The following is a 17,064-nucleotide window of genomic DNA, read 5'->3' as shown; positions in this document are numbered from 1 at the left end:
AGCGCGCCGCCGCCTCCACGGCCACTCCTGCCCGTCAAAAGTCAGACGCCGGGAACAAAAGCCAGGCGCGAGTGCACGGTCCCGCGTGGCGTCCCTCCATCTGACACGAATTAGCCCTCCCTCCCCCGCCTGCCCGGACCACGGCTCTGAGCGCCGAGGCACAGGCTGCGCCGCCAAACACTGGGAAAGTGGTTGAAGAAACGCCTTCCAGGCGGGAGGAGCAGGGCCTTGCAGCCGCCATCTGACTGAAATTACTGACGCGCCGCGCTTGGCGCGGGGTTCACTTTACTAGGATTTCAAACCTCTCTGAGAACGCTGGCGAGGGACTTAAAAGAATCGAAACCTGGCAGGCTCTTCGGCTTTCGGAATGTCTAAATCTTGACTATTATCCAGTCAACTCTGCATCTGTAATGGGCAGTAATCTACACTACACTGGTAATGTACACTAGCAAACAGGGCATTTGGAGGGGAAAGCAGGGAAACACCAGGCAGAAAGGCTTTTTTTACACTTTGCCTCTTCAACTAAGAAAAACTAGGAGCCCTGCCTCGCAGAGAAGGACACGCCTAACCAGGTGAGGATTTCAAGTAAAGCTCAAAGCACATGACCGCGGGGACCTTGCACACCTGGGGATTGGGCTGATCCTCCCCGCCCGCTGCCCATCTCCCCGGCCATCCCCCTTCCACCCCCCACCAACCCTCTCCCCGTGCCATCCTGCTCCTGGCAAATCAGGACAATTCACAGCACATCCCAAGCCCCGGCTTCCTTTCTGGGTCTAAGATTTCGGAAGGAAATTAGAATCCCGAAGTTCAGGAGGTGAAGCTGACCGGGTGATAGGAGAAGACCGACAAGCCAGGATCCTGAAGAAAGGGTCACTTAGAAACGCCAGGAGGAACGGCCGGGCACGGTGGCTCACGCCTGTAGTCCCAGCACTTTGGGAAGCCGAGACAGGCGGATCACAAGGTCTCGAGACCATCCTGGCTAACAGGGTGAAACTCCGTCTCTACTAAAAATACAAAATATTAGCCGGGTGTGGTGGCACACGCCTGTAGTCCCCTGCTAAGGCAAGATAATCGCTTGAACCCGGGAAGCGGGTTCAAGAGATCAGACCACTGCACTCCAGCCTGGGCGACAGAGCAAGAGGAAGGAAGGAAAGGAGGAAGGGAGGGAGGAAGGGAGAGGAGAAACAGAGAAATGCCAGGAGGAGAGAGGGGCAAGATCCACAGGCAGAACCCTACTTTCAATGCCTGTCGGACTTCACCAACCTTCACGGGGCAGCGGACATCTAAAAATGAAAGAACGTGTCCAAGATGAAGCCACTGCCTGCGGTCTATGGGGGCAGTGGAAGAGACCCCTGCCTCGGAGCAGGATAGGGGGCTTCTAGCCTCCGGCCAGCTAACCCTGTACTCCTTCCACTGGCCTTCACTCCAGGCCCAGCCTATGAGCCGTGTCCCAGAGCTCAGCCTTTGTGGCTCCAATACTCCCTAACTTCAGATCTACAATTCCACTTGCAACTCCAGATGCCTTGGATGTGGGGAGCAGTCTGGGTGGGCTAAGTCATGGCCTTTATGGCTGACATATGTGCAAATTCCAGCCATCAATTCAACTGGCCAATGTTAACCTCTCAAGCTCTGGCACTAAATATCCATCTTTCCGTTTCTGCAGTGGAAGAGCAAAGCTGCTCTTCCAACTTTCAACTACAAAGGAAAAACCTCCTCGTGTAGAACACACCATTCTAGGTTCCAGTTCCTCACTAAATCATCACCTGGCAGACAAGCAGGCATTCTCATTTCCCTCTGTCCTTCAAATGACACCATTCTTCACCTTTTTCCATATTCATTCCTTCATTCACTTTTCTGTAATCATTCATTATTTTTTTCTTTCTCATTTTTTTTTTTTTTTTTTTTTTGACAGAGTTTGTTTCTTTTTTCCTAGCCTGGAGTGCAATGGCGCAATCTCGGCTCACCGCAACCTCCGCCTCCTGGATTCAGGCAATTCTCCTGCCTCAGCCTCCTGAGTAGCTGGGATTACAGGCACGCGCCACCATGCCCAGCTGATTTTTTGTATTTTCAGTAGAGACGGGGTTTCACCATGTTGACCAGGATGGTCTCGATCTCTTGACCTCGTGATCCACCCACCTCGGCCTCCCAAAGTGCTGGGATTGCAGGCGTGAGCCACCGCGCCCGGCCTCATTATTTTTTTCTATAGCTTATTCTAACTTTAGTTTTTTCAAACATCTTTCCCCGAGGACACATCTGTATCATATTCATTCCAGATTCCTTCCCATCTGACACAAGACCAGGTACATAGCAGTGTCTACAAACACCTAAGAACAGGACACGCTGCTGTCGTGGCTTACCCAGGGCAAACACGCCCAGAGGTCAGCTGGATCTATCACCACCCTTACCACGGTGCCCACAGGAACCGGCTGAAGAAATCTGAATTCCACAATGAACAGATAGCCCCCAGCCGGATAAAACTCCTCCAACGTGAGTACCAAAATTCACACTCTCTGGGGTCCACCCAGGAACAATGGCCAAGAGCACAGACCGCCCCACTGCCCATGCAAGCCAGAGTGGAAAGCAAATGGCTGAAGGTGGCTTTTTACTACAAGGATACCCCGAATCTGCTCTTCCTTATTTAAAAGGGTAGCCTTTCAGAAAACTGCCACACTTCATTACTAGTAACAAATAGCATGCATGTGCTAGATCTCCACAGTGACGACAACAGACTGATTTTTCACTGGCAAGAAACAGTGCTCAATCCTAAGGCGAATCCGCATACACCAACAGGCTGCCTCTTCCTGCCCCGCACTCTGACCCCCTCCTGCCAGGAATTGCAATCTAGGCTCTTACACGCCAGGGTCCTTCTGCTCTGCGCCCCTGGGCTCACTTGGGGCTTGTCCCAAGGCAGTTTCCCATTCTCCTTTCTGGCTGAAAGCTGCTGTCCTGGGCTCGGTTGAAGATCCACTTTCCATCTGACTTCCCAGACTGGTTAATCATCCCCTGTGGCTGAGCCACCCAAGGATGGTTGGGGCCCTGACCTTCTAGTGTGGTCATATGTCTTGTGCCTCCAATAGGAAGTCCTAACCTTGTCTGGGATTTTCCACACACAGCACCAAGCAGGAGCAATAAACGCTGGTGCAAGAATGAAAACACTCTGCTTTGCTGTATTCCCACCTGTCTCAGACCACACCCTTCCAAGTCCTTGCTGAAGGAAGCTGAAGCTGAGGGTCTAGGGGTACCAAGGGACCCAGAAGCCAAGGCAGATGTGGGGCCACCTCCTCCAGGCACAGACCCCCTCGCTCCAAAGCTTGAGTGGCAGACTGGCCTCATTACATCTTAAGGCCACAATAAGCTCTGCTGCTGCCCGGCTTCTGATTTTCTTCGTGCTTGGCCACAACCCTCTGTGCTTTTTACTGGCCAGGTTGTCTCACCCTAGCTTCTGATAGCACCTGGTTCCCAGGAACAAAGTGAGATTCTTCCGAGGGAGGAGGGGATCCAGACAGCTAAGGCAGATGTCAGCAAGCCGGACATCAGGAAGAGAGGCTACATCTCAACCTAGGTTGGAAACCCAGCTGGAACTGGGGACTTGAGCCTCTCTATGAGTCAGACTTTAACACCAAGTACAAGGTTCCCTGGGGGAGGGCTGAGGGGCGACTTGTGCCCATGTTTTGTCATTGGAAACTGGAGGCTGCTCCTACACGTCCACTCCCGCACACGATCATGCATTCACCCACAGATAAGTTCACTGAGCAGTGTGTGTGCTCAGTGTCAGAGGAAATACAGCGAAGCCTGGCTCAGTCCGCACCCCTCCCAGAGGGACGAGCTACGCACAGTGTTAGGAGGGGGCACGGAGTCCACTGATCATGGGAAGAACTCTACGAGTGGGCTGTGACTTAAAGCAGAAGCGGGCGCTTTCCAGACAGGAAAAGAGGCGAGGAGAGGCAAGGGCAGCGAGGCGCCGTGTTTTTGGTGAACTGGCCAAAAGCTGGGTGGCTAATGCACAGCCGTGTGGGACACTGAGGGTAGACAGGGCTCGAGAAGCAAGGACTGGGTGGTGAGCAGGATTGCATGAAGCAGCGACAAGGGAGAAGGCCCCAGTACCGAGCTGGGCTGGACCCGAGGTCACAGGGGGCCCTAACTGGCAAAAAGGAAAAGGCATCCTCCTCTGGAGGACCCCCTGGCAGCCCCGGGAGGACACTTGGGAGAAAGCAGGAGTGGACAGGGAAACTCTAGGTAAGAGAAGCTCAGCCTCAGGCAACTGACCTAGATGTACTGGGGAGAGGAGGGCCGTGGCAGCAGAGAGGTGATGGCAGATTGCTGATACACAGGAGGATTGATCATAAGGATCTGGGGGAGGAAAAACGGGAGCCATCTTTCTTTCCATTGGGGAGGAGCTTGCTAGTCTAGAAAGGAGGGCGTTACGATAACCACTACATTGGGAGACAGGAATCAGATGTTGGTGTGACTCACGGCTTCCAATCTAGAAATGTAGATGTATCTAGAAATGAAAACAGATGTGAATGTGTGTGTATGCAGCAGTGCACACGCACACTGCACACACACACAGATACTCCCAGCTCTGTCCTTGGAGGGCGAGGAGGCTCCAATAGCAACAGTCACCCCCAATGAGCCTGAAATCTCTCTCTTTTTTTTTTTTTTTTGGCCAGAAAGAGAGCGCTCACAGAACAATGGGTGTGTAACTAAAGGACACAGGGGCCAGCCTGAAAAAGCTCCCATTAGGCTTGGACATCAAAATAGTGATAATATTGGATTACAAGCCATTGAATACAATATGATTCCAAGAGTCTTTTGAGTTCCTACCGATAGAAGCAAATGACCCCCCCCCCCCCCCCCACACACACACACACACACTGAAAACCTATGTGGTCTCAAAGTTCCTCCTCACTTGGTGGACAAGGAGGAGGAGAATAGCAGGAGACGGCCTCAGAGAGGCAATAGGATGCCTGGGAGCAGGTTGCTAGGAAGCGTAAAGGTCTCGGCTTCCGTGCATCATGTTATGGGAAACTCGGGAGTTACAGGCAGCGGAGAGACAGAATCTAACAGGCTGTGACTGGTTGCTCTTTGGAGAGAATACATAGTCTTTTTTTGTTTGTGTGTTTTGTTTTGTTTTTATTTTTATTTTCTTTTTTTGTGGGAATATATAGTCTCTAAATATTTCCCTTTATTTGTTATAAAAGAGAAAAGAGGAAGTCAACAACAGAGAAGGCTTTAGTCTCCACCTAATCAAGGGATCAACGTGAGCATGACCTTGGATGGGACAAGCCATGGTTGGCACCAAGATGAGAACACACATTACTACTGGTTGTTTCTGCAGAAAGGCATCATCTAAACCAAATCCTCAGCACACCTTGGCCAGACAACCCAAGTGAGGGGTGGAGAGTCCAAATCCTTAGTCGCTCTGACGTGTGCTCACAAGCCCTGGCCCTGATTCCTAGCCCCAGTGCTCTGCAGTTGGGGCCGCCAGACACTCTGGGCAGATGACTCCCAGCTCTCTTCTACCCGCTACGTGCCCATCAACACGAAATCTGACACAGCCAGCCCCACTGCTCCATGGCTTGAGGATGCTTGAGTGTGAGAGAGTTCCTATGTGCCACCTAAAGCACATTTAAAAGCACTTTGCCTCGGAAATTGAAGAAGACGGCTTTCAGTTTAAGGAATTTCCGACATCAGCAAGTTACTGCCAGCTCTAATCTGCAGAAATTGAGCCTGGTCTTCTCTCCTTGTCCAAAGGCAGGGACGCTAGTCACTGGGCAGCAGGAGGCTGCCAGTGTCTCTAGGGACCGGTCTTATATCTGGGCCCTGCCCAAGCACGGACTTTGGGAAAATCCTCCCTCTCAAGGCTTCCCTTCTGTCTCTTTCCCAATGCAGCCAGCTTGTGCCCCATCCCACATCCAGAAGGGACAGTGTGCCTCCCAGGGCACTCACCACATTTTAGTATGTCCTGACCCTCTAGGACACTCAGGAAGTGTTCAGGCACACATGCATCTCACCTGTCCAGCAAACATCTTCCCACGTGTGCCCTAGGGCCATGCTGGATAGGGAAGACTGGCAGAAGAGGACATTCAGGCAGATGAGGTCCCAGGGGCTCAGGATATGCATGGGGCACCTGAAAAATTGGAGAGCTGGGGAGCTGGCTTCTAGTCCCTGCAGTGGGGGGTGGGGGGCTCTTAAGGACCCAGTGACATCCTAGGGGATAAGGAGTCCACCTCCCACAGTGATAATAAGATCAAAGATGCCATTTGTGAAGTGCCTGACCCTCAGGATGGTCCAAAGCTGGAGTTATCCACTCAGATGGAAGCAGGACTTCAAAGCATTACTGCTTTGTGCTTTGCACGATGCTGTTTCTCATGAAAATCACACAGATGATTTCATATCTCGGTAGATACACGATGAATGAGAGTCCACTGGCCACAGAGGAGAGTGCATTTATTCTACTAGTTTAACCCCACAACACCCTTTTCCCATTCTGCCGTGGGAGGACACAGATAGAAGGTGGTTTTGGTAGTCCGGGCGCGGTGGCTCACACTTGTAATCCCAGCACTTTGGGAGGCCAAGGCAGGTGGATCACGAGGTCAAGAGATCAAGACCATCCTGGCCAACATGGTGAAACCCCATCTCTACTAAAAATACAAAAATTAGCTGGGCGTGGTGGTGCTTGCCTGTAGACCCAGCTACTTGGGAGGCTGAGGCAGGAGAATCACTTGAACCTGGAACACAGAGGTTGCAGTGAGCTGAGATCATGCCACTGCACTCCAGCCTGGCAACAGAGCCAGACTCCATCTCAAAAAAAAAAAAAAAAAAGAAGGTGCCTTTGATGAACCAAGAGCCAGCCCTCACCAGACAATGGACCAGAGCCTTGATCTTGGACTTCCAGCCTCCACCTGCGAGAGCTTCCAGAACTGCCTGAGGTCACGGAGTTAAATAACCCGAAGCCCAAGTCCCCAGGTCCAGCTCACAGACCTACTGCTACCAATGAGTGTCCCAGGACCCAAGCACGGGTCAGCAGAGCATCCCTGCACTTCCAACAAGCCAGCTTCCTCCTGTCAAATGAGCTGCCCCACCTATTCTAACCGAAAATGAGAACACAGGAAACTCTCTAGTTCACAGGGGCCCTGTGTCGAGGACATCACAATTTATTTTTCCACTCCTTGCCAAGGATTTCTTCACCGTCAAGGTGACTCCAAGCAGAAGCACCCTACAGAGTTAGTTTGTATGGAAAGCCTAGAGACCCACAGCGTCAGGATATACTCTGCTGCTTTGAACACCTCGAACACTAAAAACAGAGAAGGTACGTTTACTTACTCCGGGGATGGAGTGAAAGGACACGGCTGTGGGTGCTGTGTCTGAGAAGTACATTCACTTCCTCTGGTGGTAGAGGAAAAGGATACAGTTGTTGGTGCTGTGTCTGGCCTTTTAAACTCTTTTTGCAATAATACATTGAAGTGCATAAGAGGGCATTTTCTGGAACACGGAGGAAGAGCTAGATGGTAGTTCATGCCACTGGTCACAAAAGGGGCGGACTTTCCACACTCCCCTCCCATAGAAACCTCTGTTACCCTGTTGAATGTGGCACCCAAGAATCCAGGAAGTTTTACAACCTGTTCAGCTTCAAAACCTGTGCCAGATCCTTAAACAGGGTACTGAGGGCAAGGTGGCCCGGCCTGGTCTTCCCTCCCCTGGGGGGTTCCCATGGGGAGGCTAGGGCAGCGGGAGGTGGGTCACCCACAGAGGGCCATGTCAGTTACTAGCATCCTCTCGGAAACGTCTCTAATTGGCCCTTGTCCTTTCACAGCTCCCCGGTTTCCTCCTGATCAAAAATGCCCCAACATGCCCTGGCTTAGATCAGAAAGTGACCACTGGACCACATCTGGAACTGTGGGCAGTTCTCAGCCAACACGCCTCCTCAGATTCTCTGCAGGAGCTGGTTAAAAACATACCGACATCCCACGAACTCCACCCCTACCACTTACACCACAATCGGGGCGCCGCAGCCTTAGGGGAACCCTGGGCAGTGATATTTCTTCACAATCTCCCCAGGGGCTCTGATCTGTAGCTGGGTTACGCACAGAGCTACAGGATTTGGGGGCAGAGGCAGGTGCTCTGCTCTCCTGTAAACTGGAGCCTCCCCCAGGAGGCCTGGACTGAGGCGGGCCAAAGAGCTTCGGCGGACCCTGACCCCACTCTTCTGCTCACTGTCTGCAGGTTTATCATTATTTATTCTGGGCCACAGTTTCTTCATCTGCTAATGCGGATGATCAAATTGCAACCGAACTCCAAGGCTTATGAGGATTATGCTGGACGGTGCACAGAGGGGGCTCTCGTTCCTTGCCCACTGACCATCCCTTCTCTTCCCTCTGTGATGAGGGGTGCCTGCAGCCCTTAATACTTTAAGGGCAAGTGGGGAGACTGTTCCCAGGCAGTATAAAACTGGTATATGGTTTCTGAAGAAGTTGAGCTGTTTTTATTAATATTAACAAAAGTTAGCTACTTACTACTGAATTTTTTTTTTTTTAAGACAGGGTTTCACCATGTTGGCCAGGCCAGTCGTGAACTCCTGACCTCAGGTGATCCACCTGCCTCGGCCTCCCAAAGTGCTGAGATTACAGGCCTGAGCCACCACGCCCAGCCACTACTGAATTTTTTTAAAAACCAAAAGTAATTTGTTATTGTGACTACAAGTCAGTATTTTTATGCCCCGATTGGCATGAGGCAGGCAGAGATGGAGAGTCAGAGCCTGCTCTAGAGAAGCTCAGCAGAGGGCGAGGTCAAGTGGGCCATCCCCCACTGGTACGGAGTCAACCTTGACACTTGATCTTCCCATACAGGTGGAAAATGTGCCCTCGTAAAAGCTCCAGGCTGGCTGGGTGCAGTGGCTCACGCCTGTAATCCCAGCACTTTGGGAGGCTGAGGCAGGCGGATCACCTGAGGTCGGAAGTTCTAAACCAGCCTGACCACCAACATGGAGAAACCCCATCTCTACTAAAAATACAAAACATTAGCGAGGCATGGTAGTGCATGTCTGCAATCCCAGCTACTCGGGAGACTGAGGCAGGAGAATGGCTTGAACCCAGGAGGTGGAGGTTGCAGTGAGCCGAGATCGCACCACTGCACTCCAGCCTGGCGACAGAGTGAGACTCCATCTCAATCAATCAGTCAAGTTCAGTAGAAGGTGTCCCTGCCCTTCCACACGGAGGTGATTCTCAGGTCCCCAGCTGAGTAGGATGCTCTTGCCTTAATCCCTACTTTACCCAAATCTAACCCCTAAGAAGCTTCCAGTACATTAAAGGCATGCCTCCAGTAGATAACACCACAATGCTCCAACCCAGAAAAAAAAAGAGAAACCAAAATTACCATCCACACCCAGAGAGCGGAAACAGAACAGAAATGAAGCAGCAGAGGCCCTGTCTATCCTCACCCTCAGCCATGTGTCTGGCCAGGGCCCAACCTCTCGAGCCTTGGTCTCCCACCAGTGGCACTGCCAGGAGAATGAAGCAGAAGGGGCTGGGGGAAGCCCTGGGCTGGGGCAGCTGGACACGCACACTCCAAGGACCCCCAAGCCACTCCAGACCAGGGCTGAAACCACCGGCTACCTGGGACCCTGCCCCAGCCATACCAGAAGGCCGGCACAAGGTGCAGTGGGCATCCAAGGTGGCCAGGACAACAAGGAGGCTCCCACGTTAGTTTGTACCATTCTTCCACCCACTCATAATTTAGTCTCAAACCCAGTTCAATACCCAGGGTGTTCCTGGCACATCCACATCCACAGGTCACCAAACCCCAGAATCAACAAAGATGTGGTTCTCGTTTCACGGCCAAGGGGCTGAGGGTCAGAACTTAAGTGTCATACCGGACCCACCTGTCTCACACGGCGTGCACATCAGGTGCCTCCTGGCCTTGCACACACTCACTGCACAGGAGCACAGCTGTTCCGGAGCTGGACTGAGCGCCCAGGACCTGCTGCCACTGGAGGAAAGCTCCTTCCTCACAGTCTTCCTGCGTCCCAGCCCTGTGCACACCCACTGCATAAGAAGCCTGGGAAAGCCCCTCCCCAGGCGGCCCAGCACGGTGAGGTGGTGAGGCTGGGAGCCTGGGGAAATTTCTACACATCTGTTTCTAGCTTCCTGAAAGGTTCAATGTATTGCTCTTATAATTTTTTTCTTAAGTATCACTAAAGTATACTTATAGCATAGGACTCACAGTCCTCTTATCCTCCATATTTAAAAAATAAAATTTAAAACAAGTTATTCAAGCAAAGAAAAAGGCAATTCAAGTCCCACCTCACCACTGAAGCTTCTCATCCCATGTCTGCAGTGACAGTCATCATTGTCTACCCAGGCTAGCAGGGAACAGACACAGGCCTGAGGCATACACCACTCATACTATAAACTGCGCATGTTCCAAGACCGTGGGCCCCTCACCATGTGCGCTCAGCACCTGCCTGGTCAGACACGCCTGTGCTAGACAGGCGCTGTGGATGGGACAAAGATAGACGCCAGGTTTTAAGGTCACTATCTTGACTACCACGCCCCTTGGTCACGCCCTGGGCTGGGCCTTTGGAACACCCTGGGCTGTGGCCTTCTATCTGCTGCCCTTTGAATTTCTGATTAGCTGGTTTACAATTATAGCTGGCAGGGTTCATCTGTCCATTCATTCATTCCTGAGTTTACAGCCTGGGAGGGAGCAGAGAGAAGATAAAGCCTAGGGGGCTGTGGTCCCACCAGGGTGAGGGGGGAGGGAGGCAGTATGTGTTGGACTCCAGTGTAGACTGGGCCTGGCCTGAAACAGGTAGGCAGAGGCTCAGGAGCAAAGGGTGGGTGTGGTGCGGAAGGCAAAGCAAAGAATTGAGGGTGATTCCTCAATTCCTGGACGCACGTGTTGACTTCAGCTGGGCTAAGAATTAGGAGCGATAAGGGGGCTGTATCAGGGAGTGGAGACTAAGCATGGGTGGGGACCTCCAAGAGTAACCGGCACTCAGTGGAGAGCTGGGGACATTAGATTTGCAGGAATGCTTCTGCTGAAATTGCAGGGGGCAGCCGCACTGGACACAAAGGCACCCGTATTAATGGGGTCTCAGGAGCTGCTCCTCCCAGCCCTCTAGGTGTCCACCGTTAGTCACCGGACAGGGACCACCCTACAGTTCCATCAGCTGGCCAGGTCCACATTGGGCATCTTCCCTGCATGAGGTCGGGAAGAACGCGGTGACCACTGCGGGCTCGAGTCTTGTCCCCAGCCATCCTGGCTCTTGCTTTCCAACTCCTGGCGGTGCCTCACTGTCGTCCAGGTTGGAGTGCAGTGGCGGAATCCCAGCTCACTGCAACCTCTGCCTCCCAGGTTCAGGTGATTCTGCCTCAGCCTCCCGAGTAGCTGGGACTACAGGCATGCACCACCACATCTGGCTAATTTTGTATTTTTAGTAGAGCTGGGCTCTACTCATGTTGGTCAGGCTGGTCTTGAACTCCTGACCTGAGGTGATCCACCCACCTTGGCCTCCCAAAGTGCTGGGATTACAGGGGTGAGTCACCGTGCACCCCCCCAACTCCTAATCTTCATGTCTTTCTTGACTGCGCCAACTTTCCCAGTGGCACAGAGCCTGCTATAACACATCTGGTCTTTAAAAACACACCCCTCCTTGGATGCCCACCCAGCCTTCCCATACCTGGCCTATTTCTCTGCTGCTCCCATTACAGGAAGCTTTCCTCAAAGGGCTGACTGCAGTCACTGCCCCTTTACCCCAAGGCTCATGGGCTCCTGAATCCATGCTCAACCCATCTCACTGGAACTTTCCATAAGTCACCACCTAGACACTGCCTGTCAAACCCACTAAAAGACACTTGCCCTTCCTTTATTCCAATCGCAGCCGCATTTGAACACACCATCTCCTGACATTCGCTTCCCTGGTCTTTGTGACCCCAGTGCCCTACCTCACTGGTCCTGCCCTTGTCTCTTTCGGAGGGTCTTATCACCTTGGGTGCTTCTAAGTTTCAGGGTACTTGGGCTCCAAGCTCTGTGTGCATGCACCTCCCAAGTCTGCACCCAGCCAAGGAGCATGACAGTACTGGCTGTCACCCTTCCCACCACCTGTCTGCTGGCTGATGGTCCTGAGCTCCAAGCTTCTTCTCCCCTGGCCTGCTGAGTCCTGAGCACCACCTGTTCCCACCTTCACTGGGCCATCCCTGAAGCACCACTCACTTCAACCCTCCAAATCAGAACTCCAAGTTTTCTCCCCAACATGCTCCTCCCTGCTGCCCTGTCTGCAAAAGTAGCACCCACTTCCCCACACAGTCAAGTGTCAACCTTAGGGCTCTTTCTACTTCTCTTACAGCACAGAGTCAATCTGTCAGCAAGTCCCACAAAACAACCCCAAAGGCCCAGTTCCCCGGTCTCTATCCCCACCATCCTGGTCCACCCAGCACTGAACTCTGACCGTCTCTGCATCCACAAGCCAGCCAAATGGAGCTTTTTTTTTTTAAGATGGGGTTTCACCATGATGGCCAGGCTGGTCTTGAATTCCTGACTTCAGGTGATCTACCCACCTCAGCCTCCCAAAGTGCTAGGATTACAGGTGTGAGCCACCGCGCCCCGCCATGGAGCTTCTTAAGACAGGAATCAAGGCATGACAACATTCTAGCACAAAACCCTCTCCAGCTTTTAGAATCTACACCCTTAAAAAAAGTTCTGGCTGGGCTCAGTGTTTCATGCCTGTAATCCCAACACTTTGGGAGGCTGATGTGGGCGGTTCATGAGGTCAGGAGTTTGAGATCAGCCTGACCAATATGGTGAAACCCTATCTCTACTAAAAATACAAAATTAGCTGGATGTGGTGGTACATGCCTATAGTCCCAGCTACTTGGGAGGCTGAGATGGGAGAATCACCTGAACCTACGAAGCAGAGGTTGCAGTGAGCTGGGATTCCTCCACTGCTCTCCAGCCTGGCAACAGAGCTAGACTTCATCTCAAAAAAAAAAAAAAAAAAAAAGTTATTTTTATGAGCCCACAGACCAAAGTGATCTAGCTCCTGCCTGTCTCTGGCCTGCTCTGTAACTTGTTCAGCCGGGCACTGCCTCAGGACATTTGACCTGCTCTTCCTTGCACACAGGACTCACTTCCCCCAGATCCCTGCACAGTTTATGCCTCTCCTGCAGGAGGCCCTACGGAAAAATCCATCCACCTCGGTCTTATAGTCATCGGGTATGAAAAACTCACTTCTAGCAGGGCATGGACTCTGGTCCATGTAGTTCACAGATATCCTCGTGCCTAAGGATTTGCTGAATGAATGAATGAATGAATGATACTCTTGATGGGCCCTGACACACAGACAGCCTCCTGGCCCACTCCAGAGTTTTCATGCTCTGACCAGAACACTGCAGTATCAACTCTACCCATGTCCCTGCCCTCCCACCTGCATCCCCACGACCTGGTTAGTTCGTTTGGTTCTTGACGGGAGTGCCGGGCCCCATACCTTGGTCTCCTCTCCCCTCTTCCATCCCTCCCATCCATCCCCTCTCAGCTGAGCATTCATCCCCAGATGCAACACTGAGGTCTCCCCTGTGAGGCCTTCTCAGGAAAGAACAGGCGAGGTCTTCTGGCCCCAGGCCTTAAGGCCCCACAAAAGCTCTTACGTCACAGAGAAGCCCTGCAGCCTCGTCCTGCCCTTCACTTATCCAAGGGACAGACGTCAGAAGGGGCCCAGGCCTATTTGTCGAATTAATGAAGGAAAGAAGAAAGGAAATGGGAAAAGAAACACAGCCCCATGGTTCCATGGCCAGCAATGTCCACAGTAATCCTTGATATATGGAGAGGGCTTGGTGAACTGCACAGCCCTTTGCAAAAGATAAACATGTGGAACAAATGGGTGCGCAGCCACACTGTAGGATCTGTCCTGGAAAGTGGTCACCTTGGCTTGCTGTCCCTCACACCCTCACCCTCCCAACCTCATATAGGGAGGACGCTGTCCCTAGTTGTCCCACGGCAAGAAGGCTAGGACCGGGAGAGAGAAGCATAAAGATGCTTTTGCAGCAGGGTTTCAGTGGGCAAGACACATGCAAATCAAATTGCTATGTTCTCATTTAAAACACTTGTCACTATGGTCAACTCTGCTTCAAGGAATGTGTTCTGAGGCAGTGACCACACCTGGAAGGATCTACATGGAAAGGCAGCTACAGAATCGTGCACAGCAAGAAAAGCTCGAAGCAGTTTTAATAGCCAGCATCTGGGCTCTGGTCATTTTATGGTACTAACATAGAATGGAATTTGAATGCTATGAAGTCACTAAAACTAATAATCACATCCATATTCACTGACATGGAAAACACCCAAGGTATATGAAGAAAGTTACAAAACCAAGCAGACCTAAGTTTTGGTCATTCCCAAACAGAGTCACACCACCCTAAGGAGGAGGAGCTTTACTGTGGGGTGACTGAACACATCTCCCAAGTGTACACCCAGCCAAGGAGCATGAGCTCACTCAGAAAAGGGGTGAGGAGAGGCTCCGCCTCTTGGAAGCCTGTGCGAATACACTTCACAAGACCTGCAGGAAGCACCAGGAAGATCTTCCTAAAACACCCAGTTCCTTCAGGAAGCATCACCTTGGAGGGCGCCTGCTCCGTTCTCAAATGGGCAAGTTGGGCTCCCTGACGCGGAGAGGGCAGACAAAGTTTAGCACCCAAGCTCCCGGGCAGAAGGCTTGTCTGTTGTCCACTTCCTGCCGCTAGACCTCAGGAACCGAGCAAGAGCACGTGGCAAGACCCTAGGCACGTCCTGAAGGCGGAGGCCCAGTGGGGCCCCGGCATGGACTGGATGGTTCCATCTCGCTCCAGGTGTCTCCCTAAGTAAATGGGGAGACCACGGAGGAGGTGGGTTGCAGTACAAAAAGCCATGTGGCTGGAGCCATGGATGTCGCCGCCTCAGACCAGAGGGAAGGAGCTGGAGTTCCAGCATAGCCTCCAGGAGCAGGGGAGCCTTTGGCTTCAGGGCTCAAAAATACAGTCAAGGAGACCCCCAGTGGAACAATTCATACCTGTGGAGCACTTTTTTTTTTTTTCTGAGACGGAGTTTCTCTCTTGTCACCCAGGCTGGAGTGCAATGACACGATCTCGGCTCACCGTCACCTCCGCTTCCTGGGTTCAAGTGATTCTCTTGCCTCAGCCTCCTGAGTAGCTGGGATTACAGGCATGTACCACCACGTCCGGCTAATTTTGTATTTTTAGTAGAGAGGGGTTCCTCCATGTTGGTCAGACTGGTCTTAAACTCCTCAGGCGATCCGCCTGCCTCGGCCTCCCAAAGAGCTGGGATTGAGCTACCTCGCCCAGCCTGCCTTGTGGAGCACTTTGAAAAGTCATCGGACAGTCTATAATGAGAACTATGAAAACATTTGCACTGCAGTCCCCACTCATTCCACACCTGTGAATCACAACTGAACAAGTGTCCATGGACAGGAGAGAAAGAACATCCCACACAGGCAAGGTCAAGTCAACAGACCAAGGTTCACACTGTGCACATGTGTGCTATTTGAGTAGACAGTGAGAAATGAGCAAATCCATGGAATGGAAGTATGACTATATTACCCTAAATTCTTGCACTTGTGGGGACTGAACTAACAGGGGATGATGTCTGCTAAGGCACGGCTGGAGCGGGGCCGGGTTGGGTGGGGAGGGCGGCTACAAAATCATGTGTCCACAGTCAAGCAAAGGAAATCCACAGTGTGACTTAACAATGAGTCTTGTGAAGAAAAACCGAGGAATCCAGCAACCACCAAGGAGGCCGCCTTTCTGGCGGGCTGGGGAGCCATCGCTGGCCTCTCTGCAAATGTGCTTCATGTGTTCGAGTGCTTTTACAAGGAAAATGGAAACATTTAAACAGACATTGAAAAGGGGCGACATTGTTACCCACACACATATTTATCTGCATAAACCTCCCCACGCCCATCACATTCTTCTGACACACCTAATTCATTTCTTTTTTTCATTATTTTTCTCCTGAGGCTATTTTGGCTGCAAGACAGATTCTAACAGAATAACAGGGATTTGACAAATAAAAGGAATGCTTAGGGATGCGTTAACAGTAATCTTGCCAAGCCAGGAAGCTGTCTAGAGCCTGGCACTTGAGCGAAGGCGAGAAACAATTTGCCTGGGGAAACAAGAAAAAAAAGTAACAACAAAAAATCACTTTTTGCCTCCGTTTCAGAAATCAACAAGACACACACAGGCAGGCACACCTCGTTTTATTGTGCTTTGCTTTACTGAACTTTGCAGATGCTGAGTTGTTTGTTTTTTGGTTTTTGGTTTTTTTTTACAAACTGACAGTGCCATTTTCCCAAAAGCAGGAGCTCACTTCAGGTCTCTGTGTCACATTTTTGTTAACTCTCACTATATTTCAAAATTTTTCATTACGATTATATATATATATATATATATATATATTTTTTTTTAAACAGAGTTTCGCTCTTGTTACCCAGGCTGGAGTGCAATGGTGCGATCTCGGCTCACCACAACCTCCGCCTCCTGGGTTCAGGCAATTCTCCTGCCTCAGCCTCCTGAGTAGCTGGGATTACAGGCACGCGCCACCATGCCCAGCTAATTTTTTGTATTTTTAGTAGAGACGGGGTTTCACCATGTTGACCAGGATGGTCTCGATCTTTTGACCTCGTGATCCACCTGCCTCAGCCTACCAAAGTGCTAGGATTACAGGCATGAGCCACCGCGCCCGGCCCATTATGATTATATTTTTTACAGTTATTTGTGATCTGTAATCTTTGATGTTACTACTGTAATTGTTTTGGGGTGCCATGAACCAAACCCATATAAGACAGCTAACGTGATGGATACATGTTCTGTGTTCTGATGCTCTGGACTGCTGGTTCCCTCTCCTCAGGCCCCCCTAATCCCAGACACACAACAATACTGAAATCAGGCCAATTAATAACCAGTAAGTGTTCAAGTGAAAGAAAGAGCCACATCTCTTAAAAGCTAGAAATGGGTAAGCTTAGTGGGGAAGACATGTGCTCAAACAGGCTGAAAGCCAGGCCTCTCCTGCCGGTTAGCC

The 17,064-nt window shown here is 51.4% G+C and overlaps 1 protein-coding gene across 10 annotated transcripts in view; it reads right to left on the bottom strand.

Moving 5' to 3' along the window:
* TNS3 (tensin 3) overlaps positions 1–17,064 on the bottom strand; it is a 315,320-nt gene that overhangs the window by 268,347 nt on the left and 29,909 nt on the right. The window contains exon 1 of one of the 10 annotated variants that reach the window (XM_032244269.1): positions 9,881–11,029. The exons of 8 other annotated variants lie outside the window; for them this stretch is intronic. Coding sequence is in view for 1 of the 2 variants with exons in the window: in XM_032244262.1 (XP_032100153.1) it covers positions 2,854–2,975 (122 nt within the window). In the remaining variant the exon portion in view is untranslated. Of the gene's footprint in view, positions 1–2,853; positions 4,536–9,880; positions 11,030–17,064 lie in introns of those variants that run through there. One more of the 10 variants, XM_032244262.1, reaches the window with a different exon arrangement.

The sequence above is a fragment of the Sapajus apella genome, unplaced genomic scaffold (assembly GCF_009761245.1).
Source record: "Sapajus apella isolate SASKATOON/1434 unplaced genomic scaffold, GSC_monkey_1.0 scaffold54, whole genome shotgun sequence".
In the NCBI taxonomy this organism is placed as follows: Eukaryota; Metazoa; Chordata; class Mammalia; order Primates; family Cebidae; genus Sapajus; species Sapajus apella.
The sequence above is the reverse complement of the archived record's forward strand: the minus strand, read 5'-3'. Positions and strand labels throughout refer to the sequence as shown.